The sequence below is a fragment of the Pempheris klunzingeri genome, chromosome 1 (assembly GCF_042242105.1).
Source record: "Pempheris klunzingeri isolate RE-2024b chromosome 1, fPemKlu1.hap1, whole genome shotgun sequence".
NCBI lineage: Eukaryota > Metazoa > Chordata > Actinopteri > Acropomatiformes > Pempheridae > Pempheris > Pempheris klunzingeri.
The window spans coordinates 15,141,295-15,156,862 of record NC_092012.1 but is presented as its reverse complement, the minus strand read 5'-3'; the positions used below and the strand labels follow the sequence as shown (position 1 = coordinate 15,156,862).

At 39.5% G+C, this 15,568-nt stretch overlaps 2 protein-coding genes across 2 annotated transcripts; both read left to right on the top strand.

Annotated features, from left to right (window-relative positions):
- The first annotated feature begins 486 nt into the window (after positions 1–486).
- bola3 (bolA family member 3) lies at positions 487–4,147 on the top strand. The gene is made up of 4 exons (XM_070832942.1): positions 487–634; positions 734–857; positions 3,238–3,326; positions 3,487–4,147. Exons 1-4 carry the CDS (start codon positions 566–568, stop codon positions 3,550–3,552), a joined length of 348 nt encoding a protein of 115 aa, XP_070689043.1. The 5' UTR covers positions 487–565; the 3' UTR covers positions 3,553–4,147.
- A 948-nt stretch (positions 4,148–5,095) lies between these two features.
- On the top strand, positions 5,096–15,006 carry vat1l (vesicle amine transport 1-like). The gene is made up of 9 exons (XM_070835226.1): positions 5,096–5,310; positions 5,954–6,083; positions 6,254–6,469; positions 6,899–7,041; positions 8,970–9,073; positions 9,895–9,950; positions 10,098–10,292; positions 14,168–14,251; positions 14,908–15,006. Exons 1-9 carry the CDS (start codon positions 5,096–5,098, stop codon positions 15,004–15,006), a joined length of 1,242 nt encoding a protein of 413 aa, XP_070691327.1.
- Positions 15,007–15,568: the final 562 nt, after the last annotated feature.

Here is a 15,568-nt window from a genome sequence, read left to right as displayed (position 1 = left end):
TGAGTAAACGTGCAAATACATCTATATGTATATGTGTGTGTGTGTGTGTGTGTGTGTGTGTGTGTGTGCATGGGTGTATATCATACAAACACACACACACACACACACACACACACACACACACACACACACACACTTCCATATTTTTATGTACTGTCAGACTCCAGGAATTTATTTTTCATTTATTTTGTTTCGATTATTGATTACTTCTTTATTTCCCCCTTATTTTTGCACATGGCATATCCAGTGTAAAAATAAAAAAATAAAATCAAAATCAAAATTGTATTGTAACCTATATGTAACCTACGTTTTCCTGAACAAAAACAATCCCTGAAGCAATCCAGTTGTTTTTCTCAGTAGCTATTATACATGTGTTACTCATTTGTTACTATAATGTTTTGCCCACGTGGTTTTACGTAAAGAGAAAAAAAAGGGCGACACGTAAAGTACCCGGATGTCTGACGTCATATTCCTGGGACGCAGCGGTCTGAGGACATGACATGTTAAGCAACCGATGTGACTTTAATTAACATCCCAAAATTAAACTGACGCGAAATTTTGCACAATGCTGGCTTGTAGGCAGAGTCTGAGCGGCACTGTGGCCTCTGCTCTCCGTTTCCTCCGCAGTCATCAAGTAAAAGCACTTTTAACAGTCGCTCCGTGTGTAACGTCAATGCTAAGTTTTGCTAAAGTGAGACGCGGCTCATCGCTCTTCGCTTCTCTGTCTCCTCAGGTTGTTGCCTCTGGTCATGTGCAGAGGTGTTTGTCCACACAAACAGACGGAGAGGTCCGCATCGCGAAGGTGCTGAAGGAGAAGTTCCCGTCAGCCTCGTCTCTAAAAGTCGTGGACATATCAGGTAATCAGCTTTATTCTTCGAGTGTGTGAACACAAACAAGGCATTTCTCTCCTCTTTCCCACTGCTCTCATGTACTGACGCACAAGCAGGGAAACAAGAACAACAAAGCAGAACAAATACTCACGCATTTAACTTTAGCATTAATGTTTAACCTCTATGTAATATTTGAAATATAAAAAAGTATATGTGTGAAAACTTTAACAGAAGATGTTAAGACAGTACAATGATGCAGAGTGCAAAGATGCTGGAACAAACATGGGATGACAATGGACAGGTTATTATTATGCACATGAGGTAGATGGTTATGGCAGGATATTGATTTATACAATATATATGGTATATACAGTGTGGGTGTCTTTGGGACATCCCAGAATTGGAGGACATTTGCTGTCCCACCAATGAAATTTCAAATAATTCTTGCACAAGATATTGAAACATGCACTTGTCGTCTAAATTACATTTGTCCTCAGTCAAAATGTAAATACAGCTGTTGAAAAAGTCGTTCTGAAATATCGAACTCTTGAACACCCCCTAAAATGGCATTTTTCTCTTGTCCCACCTTCTTGACGACCAACTTGCGTGTTATATACAACAGTTATAATAAGATGAAAATCTACCCTTTTTGGTATTTTCTAAAAATATGAATGTATATAAATGGAGAAGAAATTTAAGTCCTCTCTTCTATTTTTCATATTTTTTCAGCCATGATTAAACGTGTCACTGTAAGCAATGCAACCCTGTTACTCAGGCTATCGGAGTAAGACAAATGAATTTCACAGTTTTCTTTCTTGATTTATATACAGGGTTCACAAAAAGTTAGGGATATTCGACTTTCAGGTGAAATTTATGGAAAATGGAAAAAGTTAATGCTACAGTGATATTATATCATGAAAGTAGGACATTTAAGTATCAGCATGCAATGGTAGTTTCTTCATCTTAAACAATTTATTGAAAGAAAATCTACCAACAGTGGAGGGTAAACGAGGGTAAACGTAAAATTGGGATGTGGCCAAAGGACGTCCACTCCTCTCCTTTCTGTGACTCTTCCAGTCTCTGTATCTCTGTTGCAACATGCTGATGACACTCTGTGACCCTCTAAGCTCAGTGGACACTTCTGTCTGAGGACCTGTTTGAAGCCTCCAGTTTTGAGGTGCTGCTGATCAATAGTTAGGTGTCGTCTTGGTCTCATGATGTCAGAATGTGAACAGCACGATGAGGAGGACTGTTAAAATACCAATTCTAACTGAACCAGGAAATGTATTGGTGGTGGTTCATCCTGAAATTTCACCTGAAAGCCGAATATCCCTAACTTTTTGTGAGTAGTGTAATTATGTTTTTCCTTACCTGACAGTAATTTTGCATTCCGCTGCTAGCATACAATCCAGGGGAAAAGCTAACATTAGCATTGATTTGCAACACTGTTAGATGCAATCCTGTTACTATAATTACAGTACAGGGTTGTCCTATGGTATCTTCAGTTCAGGGTTTTCAATAGGTAGCTAGACATGTTTAAAAAATGTAAATTGATTTGTACAGAGTTCCTTGGCAACACTGAGTTCTGCTGAAAAGCGGATGTGATGCTGAAGTGGAGGAGAGATGTAGAAACAGGAAAGAAGAAAAGACAGACAGACCACAGTATGAAAGAGCAGCGTGCCCAAAGAAAAAAGTACTCACCCTGTTGATCCTGCATTGAAAAGATACATGAAATATTAAATAGCTGTTATTCGTCAGATTTTTGTCATCACCTGCAGTCAAAAGTAATGTGTCCATTCAACCCTGTTACCATGTAATTATTTATCAAAATAGCCTTAAATTATTATCTCCGCTTATTGTCTTTTTAGTAGTTTGATTGAATGATTATATGCATAATGTATTTGAAGAAATATTTGAAAATAAATACTGAAATTAGTAAAAAAAAAAAAAAAAAGTTGAAAAATTGGGCAAAACGGACTAGTTGCTTAATTTAATATAGGTCAAGTCTTATCTAAAATTAATCGAGTATTCAATGTAAATGTGCCTTTTTCATGTACTGGTAAAGGATTTATTAAACATTATGTTAAAATATACCTTTTCCAGGCTCCTGAGTATTTGTAACAGCGTTGTTCCAAACATAGGACACAACAAATAAAACAAAAATGATAAAATAAGGGGTCAAAAATCTTGATTTGACAGTAATGGTATGTGAAACAAATAGTGTTTTATATACTTAACTACAGTGTAACAGGGTTATTGCACAGGGATTGTTTCAGACGCTATGACAGACTTAAGTAGAAGCTGTTCTTGTGTTATAGACATTATAGTAATTATCATGTAGATGTGTTCTGATCAACGCACACACTTATGCACTTGTGTTGTTTATGTGATCCTGTGCTGTGTGCAGGTGGTTGTGGGGCCATGTACGAGGTCCACGTAGAGTCCAGTGAGTTCAAAGGGAAAAGGACTGTTCAGCAGCACCAGTTAGTCAATCAGGTAACTCAACACCCAATCAATTAAATCTATTAATTGCTTGTGAGATTTGTAAGATTATCCCCAGAACTTTGGTGGACGTGTTTAAGACACATTTATGGATGTGCAGATTCTTGTACAAGTTGAATTTCATTCATTAGCTGCCGTGTTTTGTCCTCCACAGGCACTCAAGGATGAGATTCAAGGAATGCACGGACTGCGAATATTCACTGACGTTCCAAAACATTAGAGAGAGTCTGTCCCGCTGTTGGCCCACGACCTTTCCCTTCGTTCACCCTATGAATGTACAGTTTGAAACAAGATGTGTTGTGCAGCACAGGAATTCCTTGATATTTGTTAATGTGCAAGTGGCAAAAATGCAGAGGGACATAGTCTCTGGCAGTTACTCCTTTATGAATGTGAATTGTGAGAGAAATTTAAGATTTCACTGTACAGTAAGTTATCTTTAATAGTTAGATATACCCTGATATAATCTATCAAACTGTTGAAAGCTACAATACGCACAAAATGACTTGTAGACATGTAGGTTTCTTCCTAATGTGGCGTCTTCTCAGGGTTGATAATGATGATGCAAGCAGTTGAGGGAGTAATAAATTGTTGTTGTCGTTCTGAATTGTGGAGAATAACTCGAGAGCCTTATTTTAAACTGGGAAAAAGGAGTATTATTTTGCAAGGTCCATCATTGTTGGTGACACTGATTTATGTGTTACGGTCCCATGAAAGTTAATTGAGTTTTTGAACTTAATTCTAACCATTGGATTGTTCATAGATCTTGTATTAATGCAACCTACACATTGATAAGTACAATAAAAAGAAGTTGCTTTCCCCTGCACATTTCTCACTTGGTGGACTTCGCTGATTGAAAACCATTTAACAACCAAGTTTGCAAAGAAAATGGACATTGCAGCATCAGTTACCACACCTAGTTGAACTAATCCTGGTTTGCAAAAGCCATTAGATGCTTGGTGTCACTTTATTGGGCTGATCAGTGAGAAATGTTTCTGAAATGTATACAAATGATGCATAATAGAGAAAATATTACCTTTGTGCTGCTGTCTGAGGTTGTTAGAGAGCAGAGGCTATTATTCAATCTTTTAGGGGGAAAAAGGGGAATTAACACTTTAAAACTAAGATCTCCATTAAGAGTTCATGTGTAATTTTTTCGGGATATTTGGCAGGTGGTAGCAAACTGTAATGCCTTCGTTAAAAAAAACAATATTTTGATGCCTCTGTCACGCTGCACCACCGCTTTCGTCTTCATCCATCTTTTTTTTTTTTGTTCTTTCTCCACTTCACCAAATCATCAATAACCAAGCGAGCCGCTGCCTGCAGAGATATCACAGAAACGTGGAAGGAATACGGATGTGGGATGCTCAACCTATATTTCCAAGAGCACTTGAATGCACCACACTTGTTGCAGGATTTTCGTTGCATCATCCACGCATTATAATAGAAAAAAGTTTTGTGCACATTTAACCAGCAGATGGTGCACTCCGTACTTTATTCCTCAGCAAGCAGAAGAAACACGGGGGATAAATCTTCCAGATTCTCGAAATTGCAAACTTTGATCAAATAAATCAGCATCATTGTGACTTTTAGCAGTGGATGATTATTCGGCGCTTGAATCCTGCATGATTGAATCAAGGTGAGGTGTGAGGCTCCACCGTGGATCACCATCCACACAGCGCCTGTCTGCGCACAGGCTGCACAGCACATCACCGAGAGCCCCGAGGAAGCAGCGGAGAGCAGAGGCAGAGCAGCTGGTGTCCGACATGGCTAAAGAAGGAGCAGATATGACGGAGGAAACCGAGTACATGATAGACAAAAATGTGGGGAAAGAATCAGAAAACGTGGAATCGTCCGGCGATGCCAAAGAGATGCGAGCGGTGATACTGGCGGGGTTTGGAGGTCTCAACAAAGTGAGGGTGACCAAGAAGGCAATGCCCGAGCTCCAGGATGGTGAAGTGAAGATCCGCGTCAAAGCATGGTAAATATGAAAAGATCAGTGGTGCATCTTACAGGCACTCATGGTTTGTGATGTGCTCTGGCCTCCCTGTTGCATTCCCGCTGCATTTTTCACAACTATGAACGCTAATCACATCTTATTGGAGATTTTCATGAAGCCACAGGTCTTTTCTAGTGCAGGAGGTTGGCTGGAGCCCATCCAGACCAAACAAAAATCATTTGTTGATACATAAGAAAGCCTTTTTTTTTCTCTCCAAGCAGATTTAGTCATTTCCAATCACATTTTTTTTTTAAATAATTGGTGGATTTTATAAGGTAGGCCTATTGATTAGGTCTGTATTGCAGAGGATTACAGCTGAAACATTGCCACGTGTTGGCAAACTCACACACAGGAAAAATATTAATCAATAGAGTGTATCGTAACGTAATAGAGTGAATCTGGCCTTGTATTCACAGAGAAATATTCAGTGACTCACTGCTGATGATAATGAAGTAAATAGCACAGGGTAATCTCTAAACCTCCTAATAGCTCATATTAAATATTTGTGTAATTGATTTAATAGCTGTCAATGGTTAGAGACGCCTCAGATGCATGATTTTAAATGTTGAATCAGATGGATTTAATGTCACCACACATTAAGGCCCCTTTTTCTTCTTTGTCGTAGTGGCTTGAATTTCCTGGATCTGATGGTACGTCAGGGGACTATTGATAATCCTCCAAAACCTCCTCTTGTGCCTGGGTTTGAATGCTCTGGAATAGTAGAATCAGTGGGTGAAAACACAACAGGATTTGAGGTTGGTGAAATTAAGAATTGTAACTCTGTACTGCTGTGATGTACGAATGAATGTTGTTGAATCTGCATCAGTAAAATTAGAGATTCAAATTGATCCATCGTCTCGGTACCACATGCTTGTTTCACATCATGTCTGCCTGTTATCCAGCTGCTCTGCCATGTTTCTTTCAGATCGGTGACAGAGTTATGGCTTTCGTGAATTACAACGCCTGGGCAGAAGTTGTTTGCGCGCCGGTGGATTTTGTCTACAAGATGCCAGATGAAATGAGTTTTGCCGAGGCTGCTGCGTTTTCCCTGAACTTTGTGGCGGCCTATATGATGCTCTTTGAGGTTGCCAATTTGCGAGAGGGGATGTCAGTGTTGGTTCACTCAGCGGGAGGTGGTGTAGTAAGTCCATTTCTTTTATGATTAATGCACAGCCACAGTTCAAGTTCTTTGTTCCACCATATTGCCTTATAACTATTGCCTAGGCCAAAGCACAAAATGGAAATAACTGCTGGACTTTAAATGATCTCTTACTAAACCATATTTTAAGCAATCTAAGTTATGGAATGACTGAAAGAAATAATTATTCAAAGAAACAACTAACATTGTTGTTATAATTGAAGTTAACCACTTAATCGAAAGCATTAGACAAATAGAAACTCTATTTAACATAATTGTAATAATACCATATATCTATAATATCTATTCATTGTCTATGGACGTTTGTTTATTGTTTCATGGTGTATTCTGTTGTCACTGTGGTATATTTAGTGAGTTAAACCCAGTGTTCTCAGGCGTTGATAAATTGTTGCATCTGTTTGTTATTTTCAGGGTCAAGCGGTGGCTCAGCTGTGCTCCACTGTGCCTAATGTCACTGTGTTTGGGATCGCCTCATGTTTCAAACACGCAGCCATCAGAGACTCGGTGACTCACCTCTTTGACAGAAACGCTGATTATATGCAAGAGGTCAAAAAGTAAGCACAGAAAGTTTGTCTGTATATTGTGGTCGATCTGAGGCTGAGGAGTCTGGATTTAGTTTCCTCACGGTGTATTTTTGCAACATTAATTCATCAGTGTTAAAAATGACGCTGAATTTCAAGGCACCGTCGGTCTGGTTCCCTGCAGCGCGTTGCATATGTCAACTAATGTCATAACGTGGACCTCACTGGGCTCAGAGGGCTGTGCGAGGATGCAGATGTTACCTGTTGCCTTATTTGGTCTTGTGTGGCCGTGGTCCCCATGGCAACGCGCAGCTCATCTCAGAGAGCAGCAGCATTGTGTAGGGCGGAGGTCTGCACTGGCAATGTGGAACAACTGAGCCAATTAGGGCTGAGCATCGATACCTTACACATTCCATTCACAACACAGTCCGCTGTTGGCCGCCAGGCGCTGCAAAGGAAGCACTAAGATCAGATGTAATATGGCACACATTTACTGCAAGAATGCTGCAAAGTTTTAATCTTTTTTCTTTTTTTTTTTGAAGATGTTGTGGAGCTTTTGATGATTTTTTTTTTTTTTTAGATCTCCATCCCCATTCTGCCTCCTCTGCTTCACAGAGCTTTAGCGGTAACTCGCTATCATTTGAGGCTATACTGTTGAGTCATTCAGGGGCTCAAATTTATTTTTCATGAGCACTGATTGTTTCATGCTTTCTGCCTACGTATCAACAGTGGTAGTGGATTAATATGCCTTTCATCTCCCTGGCCCACACATTCTTCTCAGGATCAAGAGCAAAGTACAATTAAATTAGTCTTTTTCCAAAAGGCAAAAACCATGGGAATCACAAGACCAACAAGCAGTTTAGCCAAGCAGGTGTCCAAGGCCACAAGGCAGAAAGTAAGGAATTATGGTCGCCTTGATAATAACATGCCTTTCATTCTTTCGTGTCTGTGCCTTTAAAGAGTCTCATTATGGCAAACCTTTTTGTCCGACTGATTCTGGGTGCAATAAGAGCATTAAGCCCTTTTTGTAACGTGATATAAAGGATGTTAGAGATGAGGAGTGAAGTGGGCAAGTTCCTTTTCAGAAAAATGTTGGCAGAGTCAAAAGAAAACATGTGGGTTGTATGGTTCAACTTTTTCAATCTGTTGTACTCCTGAGAATCAATGCTCATAGCTTATGAATCCATGATTAGACACAACCCGAGGCTGCTTCAGAGTATGAATCACAGGCTGAATATATGGATTTGTACCCTAAATATGTTTTGTCACAACATGTTCAATGGAGCTGTTGCGGCTAGTCAATTAACTGATTAGTGGGTAGACAGAAAATTAGTATGAACGCTACTTCAGGGCTGCAACTGGTTTTCATTATTGATTCATCTGCTCATTATTTTCACAATTAGTTGTTTGGCCTGTAAAATATTACAAAAAATAGTGACAAATACTGATCATAGTTCCCCTAAAGCCCAACGTGGTGTCTTCAAATTGCTTGTTTTGCTTGAAAAGCTGTAAATATTCACATCTGAGTGTCTTGAATTAAGGAATGTTTGCTTTTTCAGCTTGAGTCAAAGGATCAGTTATCGAAATACATGCCTGTGCCTGTCGGTCGACTAATTATTTAATCAGCTAATTGTCTCATCAAAGTACTTTGATCATCCATTTTATCATTTGAGTAATTTACAAAGCTCTCTCACATTTGAGACCCAACTTCCTCTTTTCCTCTGTGTTATATCATTGCAAACTGAATATTTTTGGCATTTAGATTTTTTGTTTTTTTAGACAAAACAGGACGTCTGAGAAACTGTGTGGGAGATATTTTACAATATTTTTCCATTTGATGGACCGAACGATTAACTGACTGCATTGATAATGAAATGAATCATTAGTTGCAATCTTAATCTGATGTTCAGACTATACTCTCACGTGTGTATTAGTTCATATGTATCCTCTCGATGTTGTAGGATTTCTCCAGAGGGAGTGGACATCGTGTTGGACAGCCTGTGTGGGGAGAACACAGGGAAGGGCCTGAGTCTGCTGAAGCCTCTGGGAACTTACATCCTCTATGGTGGGAACAATACTTGTGCTTTTGCTGTGTGTTAATGTAACCATTGCCTTTGCATTTAGTGCATTCAAAGTGGAAATAACTACATTTGCAGTGTATTGGTCAGGAGTAGTTTGACATTTTGGGGAATAAACTTAAGCTTTGTTGCCGAGGATCACTTGGGAAGATTGATATCATTCTCATATCTGTCCCTTAAATATGAAACTTGAGCCAAGAGGCAGATTGTGTAGATTAGCATAAAGATTGGGAACAGGGGGAAACAGCAGATTCAACAAATAATATCATATAATATAATATCATATAATCTGTTAATTATGAGCTTTAGATGTGCTTGTAGTGGGTTTCGTTTCCTTTGGTCGGGGCTAGGCTAGTTGTTTCCCCATTTCCATTCGCATGTTCAGACAGACATGACAGCGGTATTGATCTACTCATCCAACTCTCACTGTGAATTTCCCACATTGTCAAACTGTTTCTTTAATAACATTCATTGTGTTGGCAGCTGAACTGTGTGTGAAACAGTGAGGCTCACTTTAACAAAACACACTCTATATCCTGCAAATACAGTTACCATTCTTATCGGATCCTTGCTAATTACTTCCTGTTAAGTCTCATGAATTAAGTAGTAGTATTAGAGGGAGATTAATTCATTGCTTTTTGATATACTGAATATGTGCAAAGGCATGCACAGATCTAAGGGTCTAAAGGTGCCAAATGTTCCTCCCCCACCTCACCCTTCATGCTTCATGGCTGCCCATTATTGACCAGCCACTTCTGTCCAGCCTTTTGCACCGCATACAGCAATCCTTTTATTTTTGTTTTTTCAGGCGCGTCAAACATGGTAACTGGGGAAACAAAGAGTTTCTTCAGCTTTGCAAAATCTGTGAGTCAGAGATGCAGTCATTAACATTTGAAGTTTGAACAGTTCCATGTTACTACCCAATGAACATTTCATGGCAAATGAAACACACTCCAACAAATGAGTCACTCGCGATGAACACGTCTCTCTGTGTTTTTTTCCTTCCTCCAGTGGTGGCAGGTGGAGAAGGTGAACCCTATTAAACTGTATGAGGAGAACAAAGTTATAGCAGGATTTTCGCTCCTCAACCTCCTTTTCAAGCACGGGAAAAGTAGTCTTGTGAAATCAGTGATGGATAAACTCTTGTGTCTCTATGACCAAAAGAAGATCAAGCCGGTAGTGGACTCCCTATGGGCGCTGGAGGAGGTAAGAGCCTGCGTTGATCAGAGGATAGAGGACAGCGAGGTCAATGCTGATCAAATTAAAAATGATCTGATTGCAGCAGTAACATAAACAGAGATGCAGAGATCTTGGACAGCAGATAAGCTGTTGTTTGTCAGTGCTGCTTTCTGTGGGACATTGTCAGCTGTTCTTGGACATTCTTCCACAGATGGTGGGTAGGTTGCATCTTCCTGTTCTACAATAATTTCACTTTCACACCCACACAAAGCTCGACAGGACATACGTCAATCACTTCACTCCCGATTTCTACAAACTCTTCAAGTGTCCATTGAACTGAATCTTCGTACAGTACACGCACACCTATTTTAATCACATTGTTTACATTATTGGCTTTGCATCAGCTTATTGGCCAATGTGGATACATTAAATGCTACGGGGTACCATATTCAGTAGCACTGTTAACAATATATTGACTGAAAAATGCAGTCAAACATTGTGTTGCTGTTGCTGTGTCTATTATTTGTATGAAATCTCCAAAGCTTCTTCTTCTTTTTTCCCAAATGCCACTTTAACTCTATGCTCTCTGTGAATTCTTATTTAAACGTTGCCAACTACAGATTGCCTCCTTGCCAACAATAGCCGCTTTTCACATAGACATCACCAATTAGTAGTGCAATGGGTGCTTGTACGTGTCCTTAATTGGTGGATCTGTTTCAGCCCAAAGTATCTTGGAAAAAGTAGTAAGTGATCACTTAGTGGTAAATGAAGCCCCGGAACTGTAAAGCTTGCCTTTTGCGAGATGACAAGGAGCGTTCAAACGTACCACTGGTTTGTCTGACAGTGTCTAGTGACTCATTAGTTGTGGTCACAGAGATACCACAACTAAGTCAGAGCCAGATTGTCTCAGACACATAGAGAAGTAGATAAAGATGTTACCTGTGAAAGTGCACGACAAGTTGGCTGTGCTCTTCTCATTCTGGTGCCTTCTAGCTAGCTAGCAAGCGTCTCCTCGGATTTGTTGTCATTTTTATGCAACTGCTTTTTACGTGGGCACCAATCAGCCTCATCTTAAATGGTAGTTTTGCCATGTATGATGTAGAGACCAAAATATCTGAATACTTATACAAAATACAAAATACGCTGCTTCTCAGATGCTTCGGCATCGTGTTTATCCGCTTAGTTTACTAATAGATCACTTGGACTTCTAATGGGTCAAGCAGAAAAGTTAAGAATATCCTCTGCTGGACCACAAGGCAACAAACTACTACACAAATGGCCTGTTGTGCTTATAGACCATAAATTTCATATGTTACATTTTGATAGTCCTGGTGTGGCCACGTACAGACTGAGCCTGATTGATTGTTTTGCTGCACCAAAGGTGGGAGAGGCTGTATTTTTATTATTCTTATTAGTTTAAAGAATAGTAAATAGTCAAATTTGAAAGTACTGCACACCTATGCAGGTGTCAGGAATAAGCAAAAACACTTAACTTAACACACAACATAACTCAAGTTACAGCCATTTGCCCGGCATAAAGTTTTACCTGAAAGTGATTTGCCTAATAGTCAGTGATATCAGCTTGCATATAAGACACACTCAGTCTTTGCAAGTAAAATGTTTGGAATTTGTTTCACACCTAAAAATCCTCCAAGAATTCAGATTAAAGGTGAGGCAGTCCAGGTAATCCATCACAAGAAGCTAATTACAAGTCCGTCCGAGCTTTGTACGGACCCTCAGAGAGAGAACATGTTGCTGAAATGATTGCTGTCTACAGATTTTCACCTCTCATGGGAAACTCCCCCCTGCACTGTTGTCATTAAACTTTGGCACATTGCTCAGGCCATTCATTGGAGCCATTGCCCATGAGGAATCTCATTAGAGGGGAGGATGGCGTGGGATGTAGTGTCAGGGGCACAGCCTGCCTCATTTGTTGATACGCCTGGGAGGAGAGTTCAGAGGGCGTTGGTTTACATGTTGACCACGGTGACCTTTCTTCTTTTGGAATGAAAAGTTGGTGTTTATGACTGAAATGGAATAACTGGAAGCTGTCTGACCACCAGCAGTTTTAATTAGGAAAAAAAAAAATCTGTCTCTTTCACATGGAAGCCCCGAGCTAAATACTATTTAGGATATTAAAAAAATAAAAGCAAACCTGCATACATATCTCACAGTGATTGTAACCAGGAACGTTACATTACAGTTACAATGCAAGCTGATCTCATTCACTCTCTTCTGTAAACCTGCTACCTAACAGTCCTGGACAAGTTTCTGACCTATTTTTGCCCTTGGCTTGATTTCCACTATTTCTTCTAGCAAATGAATGCTTGTGACACAATGGCTTGTAGACAAAGAGGCACATTCAGTTGTGTCTTTGTTTGGACTGTAATGAGAAAGAAAGATACGGCATCCGGTGCAGTCGTTTGTGATGTGTGAATTTTTCTCTGCATAATTAAGTCAGACAAGCTGTACTGAGTAGCACTGATGTTTCATTGTTAGCAGCTTTGACCTGCTAGGTGTGCTGTTGGATGGAGAGACTGTTGTAGATGAGAAAATGTTGCAGTAAACCAGCATCGAAATAACGGCACAATCGCAGTGTCCTCAAAATAGTTTGCAAAGGCCGATAGCTTTCAACAAACTTTACTTTTATTATGCTCTTGTAAACTAAATGCTGACAAGGAGCCACAAAAAATTTGGGCAACGGTCAGCCACAGATGGCCCGATGTTGTAAAAGGGCTAAATATGTTCCAGACGTCCAGGCTGTTTCAATTGCGTCTTTGCCATGTTGGTAAACATGAGCTATGTGCCGTTACATAATGACAATAATTATATGATTTCTAGGTTTTAGAATATGTGCAATGCACAGTTGCCTCTCATTTCCATTTGGAGCTAACAGCATGAGGGGTTGCCAAACCTAGTTTTGAAGCTCTGGTCAGTGTACAGCCCACTATTGCCCCAACCATCGCATGGTTGAAGTTTCATTATTGTCACATAAATACAAACCGTCAACCGTTCAGCTCTCCTCCCTACTTGTAGCAATCAGACTGCAGTTAACAATGTGGACTAAAGGCTCTGACTATCTTCAGCTGATGGTAAAGTGGTCAGATCACACAGACTTAATATATATATTGTCCTACACAGCTACTGCTGTAACTGAGAATTGTTGAATTTGAACAAAATGTCATCTCATAAAACATATTGTGGACAAGTATTTCCACAGACTGTTTAGCCCTACTGACCTATATATCAGTACAACAGACTTGATGAGTCCATCTGCAGTGTTGTCAATCTGTGATATTATGAATAGTTAGAAACATAATCTCTGCTTTACTGTGTAATGTGCCAATTATGTTGAATGAAAAGCCTCGCTGTCTAAATCTGTTTTAAAAAGGGAATCTGGTAATCAAGAGATGGGAGTTGAAAAGAAGTGGGGAAAACATTGTATTAGACAGTGAGGTTTCTGACTAACAAAAATATTCAACAAGTCATTCCCACTACAATTAGTATAAGTCATACGTTCATACATAAATGAAATATGAATAGCATGTCTTTTCAGAGCTGAGGGCTTTATTATGTTGGTGTAAGCTTTTTCTAAGAGAGTGAAATTTGAAATAATGTGTTTTTGCAGGATGTGGCTCACTTAAACATTATATTAGAATATAATGTATAGAGTCCTCTAGGAAGCTGCAGAAATGTTATTGTAAATTAACTTGGTTTCAATTAGATGTAGTACCAACCAAATACTGTTTTATAATAAGTGCTTTTAGAAACTGTTCCGACTTTTGGTTGGCTTAAATAACATCATAACATCACACTGACCAGAGTGGAAAAAGAAGCCACAGATTTAATTTGTGTTGATGCTTGTTGTACAAAGTGAATTAATTGTTGTGTTTTATTCTCAGGTGAAAGAGGCCATGCAGAGAATTCATGACAGAGGCAACATAGGAAAACTCATTCTGGATGTGGAGAAGACTCCCACCCCTCTGGTAGCAACAACATTATTAATGTGGCTAAGTTAATCGCCTGTAAAGTATAAAAAAAAATATAAAATACCCTTTAGAAATTGAACTGGAGACACAACAGAGACTTTACAATTCCAAACATTAAGGAAGTGTAGAGAGTAAGAAAACTAATTTAGTTTCATTTGATCATTCTTGATGCCAGATTAGGTGAAAATTAATGACAAAAAAACACATTAAATTAAAGTATTATATGACATTAGTGGTTGGGGATATATGACTGACAAGAGAATCACACAGCTGTAAATACACTGTAAAGATCAGAGGATGATGGGTTAAGACGGACTCTGCTATCTCTCTTGCAGTGCGGTATTTGTTGTTGATTGATACATTTAACATTTCTGGTGCCTAGTACACATTTTTACGTCCAGTCAGCATCACAAGGAAGCAGTGAGTAGGATTTCCTCCTGTTTTATAGCAGTTGTTTCCATGGTGATCTCCAACATCAAACCTAGAAAAGCTATTAGATGTGTGGACATGCACATATTTAAAGTACAGACCCTGTATACAGCTGCCCATTTACAGAGGGCGCATTTACCGTAAAATGCTTGCGCTCACATTTATGTTCACCTCTGTTATCTCACCAAACAGTCAGTGACAGTTGAATGATATTTTTCCACTAGATGGCCAGTGACAGCACAGAGACCAGTGAAGCAGGAGAGGAAGAAGAGGAGCCCGAGGGAGACAACGACAGCAAGGAGCGAATGCCTTTCATCCATTAAACCCCGACAAACCCCACTGCAACACACCTAGAGACTGCACAGATTCACCACACAGGAACACAACCACACACAAGTGTTGTGCAGTATGTTCGTATGTATATATGTATGTATGCATGTGCTGTACGCATGTACGTATGCATGAATGTATGTATGTGTAGAATATGTCTGTGCCTCCCGTCTCTTACCTTTTTTTCTGCCAGTTGATTGGTCGAGCAACATTTTGGGGTAAATGAAGATTCATTTCAACATGTTTGTCACCCAGACACCGAGTGCAAGAGCCATTTTCAAGATAGTATTACTATATTCTTTACTGTATTATGAAGTCATGTTGTGCTAGCCAGTGATGTGAATATGTTTCTGTCCGTATTACAGTCAATTGCATCTGCCAGCAGTTTACTGAATTAGCATTTAAACCTGCAGACTTGCTATCATCACTTTAGGATCAGTGCCCTGAAACAGATTTAGCGAAATGTCATATCGCGTCTGTCATCACTGATGACAGCTGTAAAATGAGAGAGTGGTCTCAATGTTTTGATGCTTCTGACTGAAGGAGTGAAGCACT

Excerpts from the sequence above, each read along its gene's own strand:
- bola3 (XM_070832942.1), top strand. The coding sequence starts at position 566 with ATGCTGGCTTGTAGGCAGAGTCTGAGCGGCACTGTGGCCTCTGCTCTC. Across the intron at positions 858-3,237 it reads AAAAGTCGTGGACATATCAG|GTGGTTGTGGGGCCATGTAC; the intron begins GTAATCAGCTTT and ends TGCTGTGTGCAG. Across the intron at positions 3,327-3,486 it reads AGCACCAGTTAGTCAATCAG|GCACTCAAGGATGAGATTCA; the intron begins GTAACTCAACAC and ends TGTCCTCCACAG.
- vat1l (XM_070835226.1), top strand. The coding sequence starts at position 5,096 with ATGGCTAAAGAAGGAGCAGATATGACGGAGGAAACCGAGTACATGATA. Across the intron at positions 6,470-6,898 it reads ACTCAGCGGGAGGTGGTGTA|GGTCAAGCGGTGGCTCAGCT; the intron begins GTAAGTCCATTT and ends TGTTATTTTCAG. Across the intron at positions 7,042-8,969 it reads TATATGCAAGAGGTCAAAAA|GATTTCTCCAGAGGGAGTGG; the intron begins GTAAGCACAGAA and ends TCGATGTTGTAG.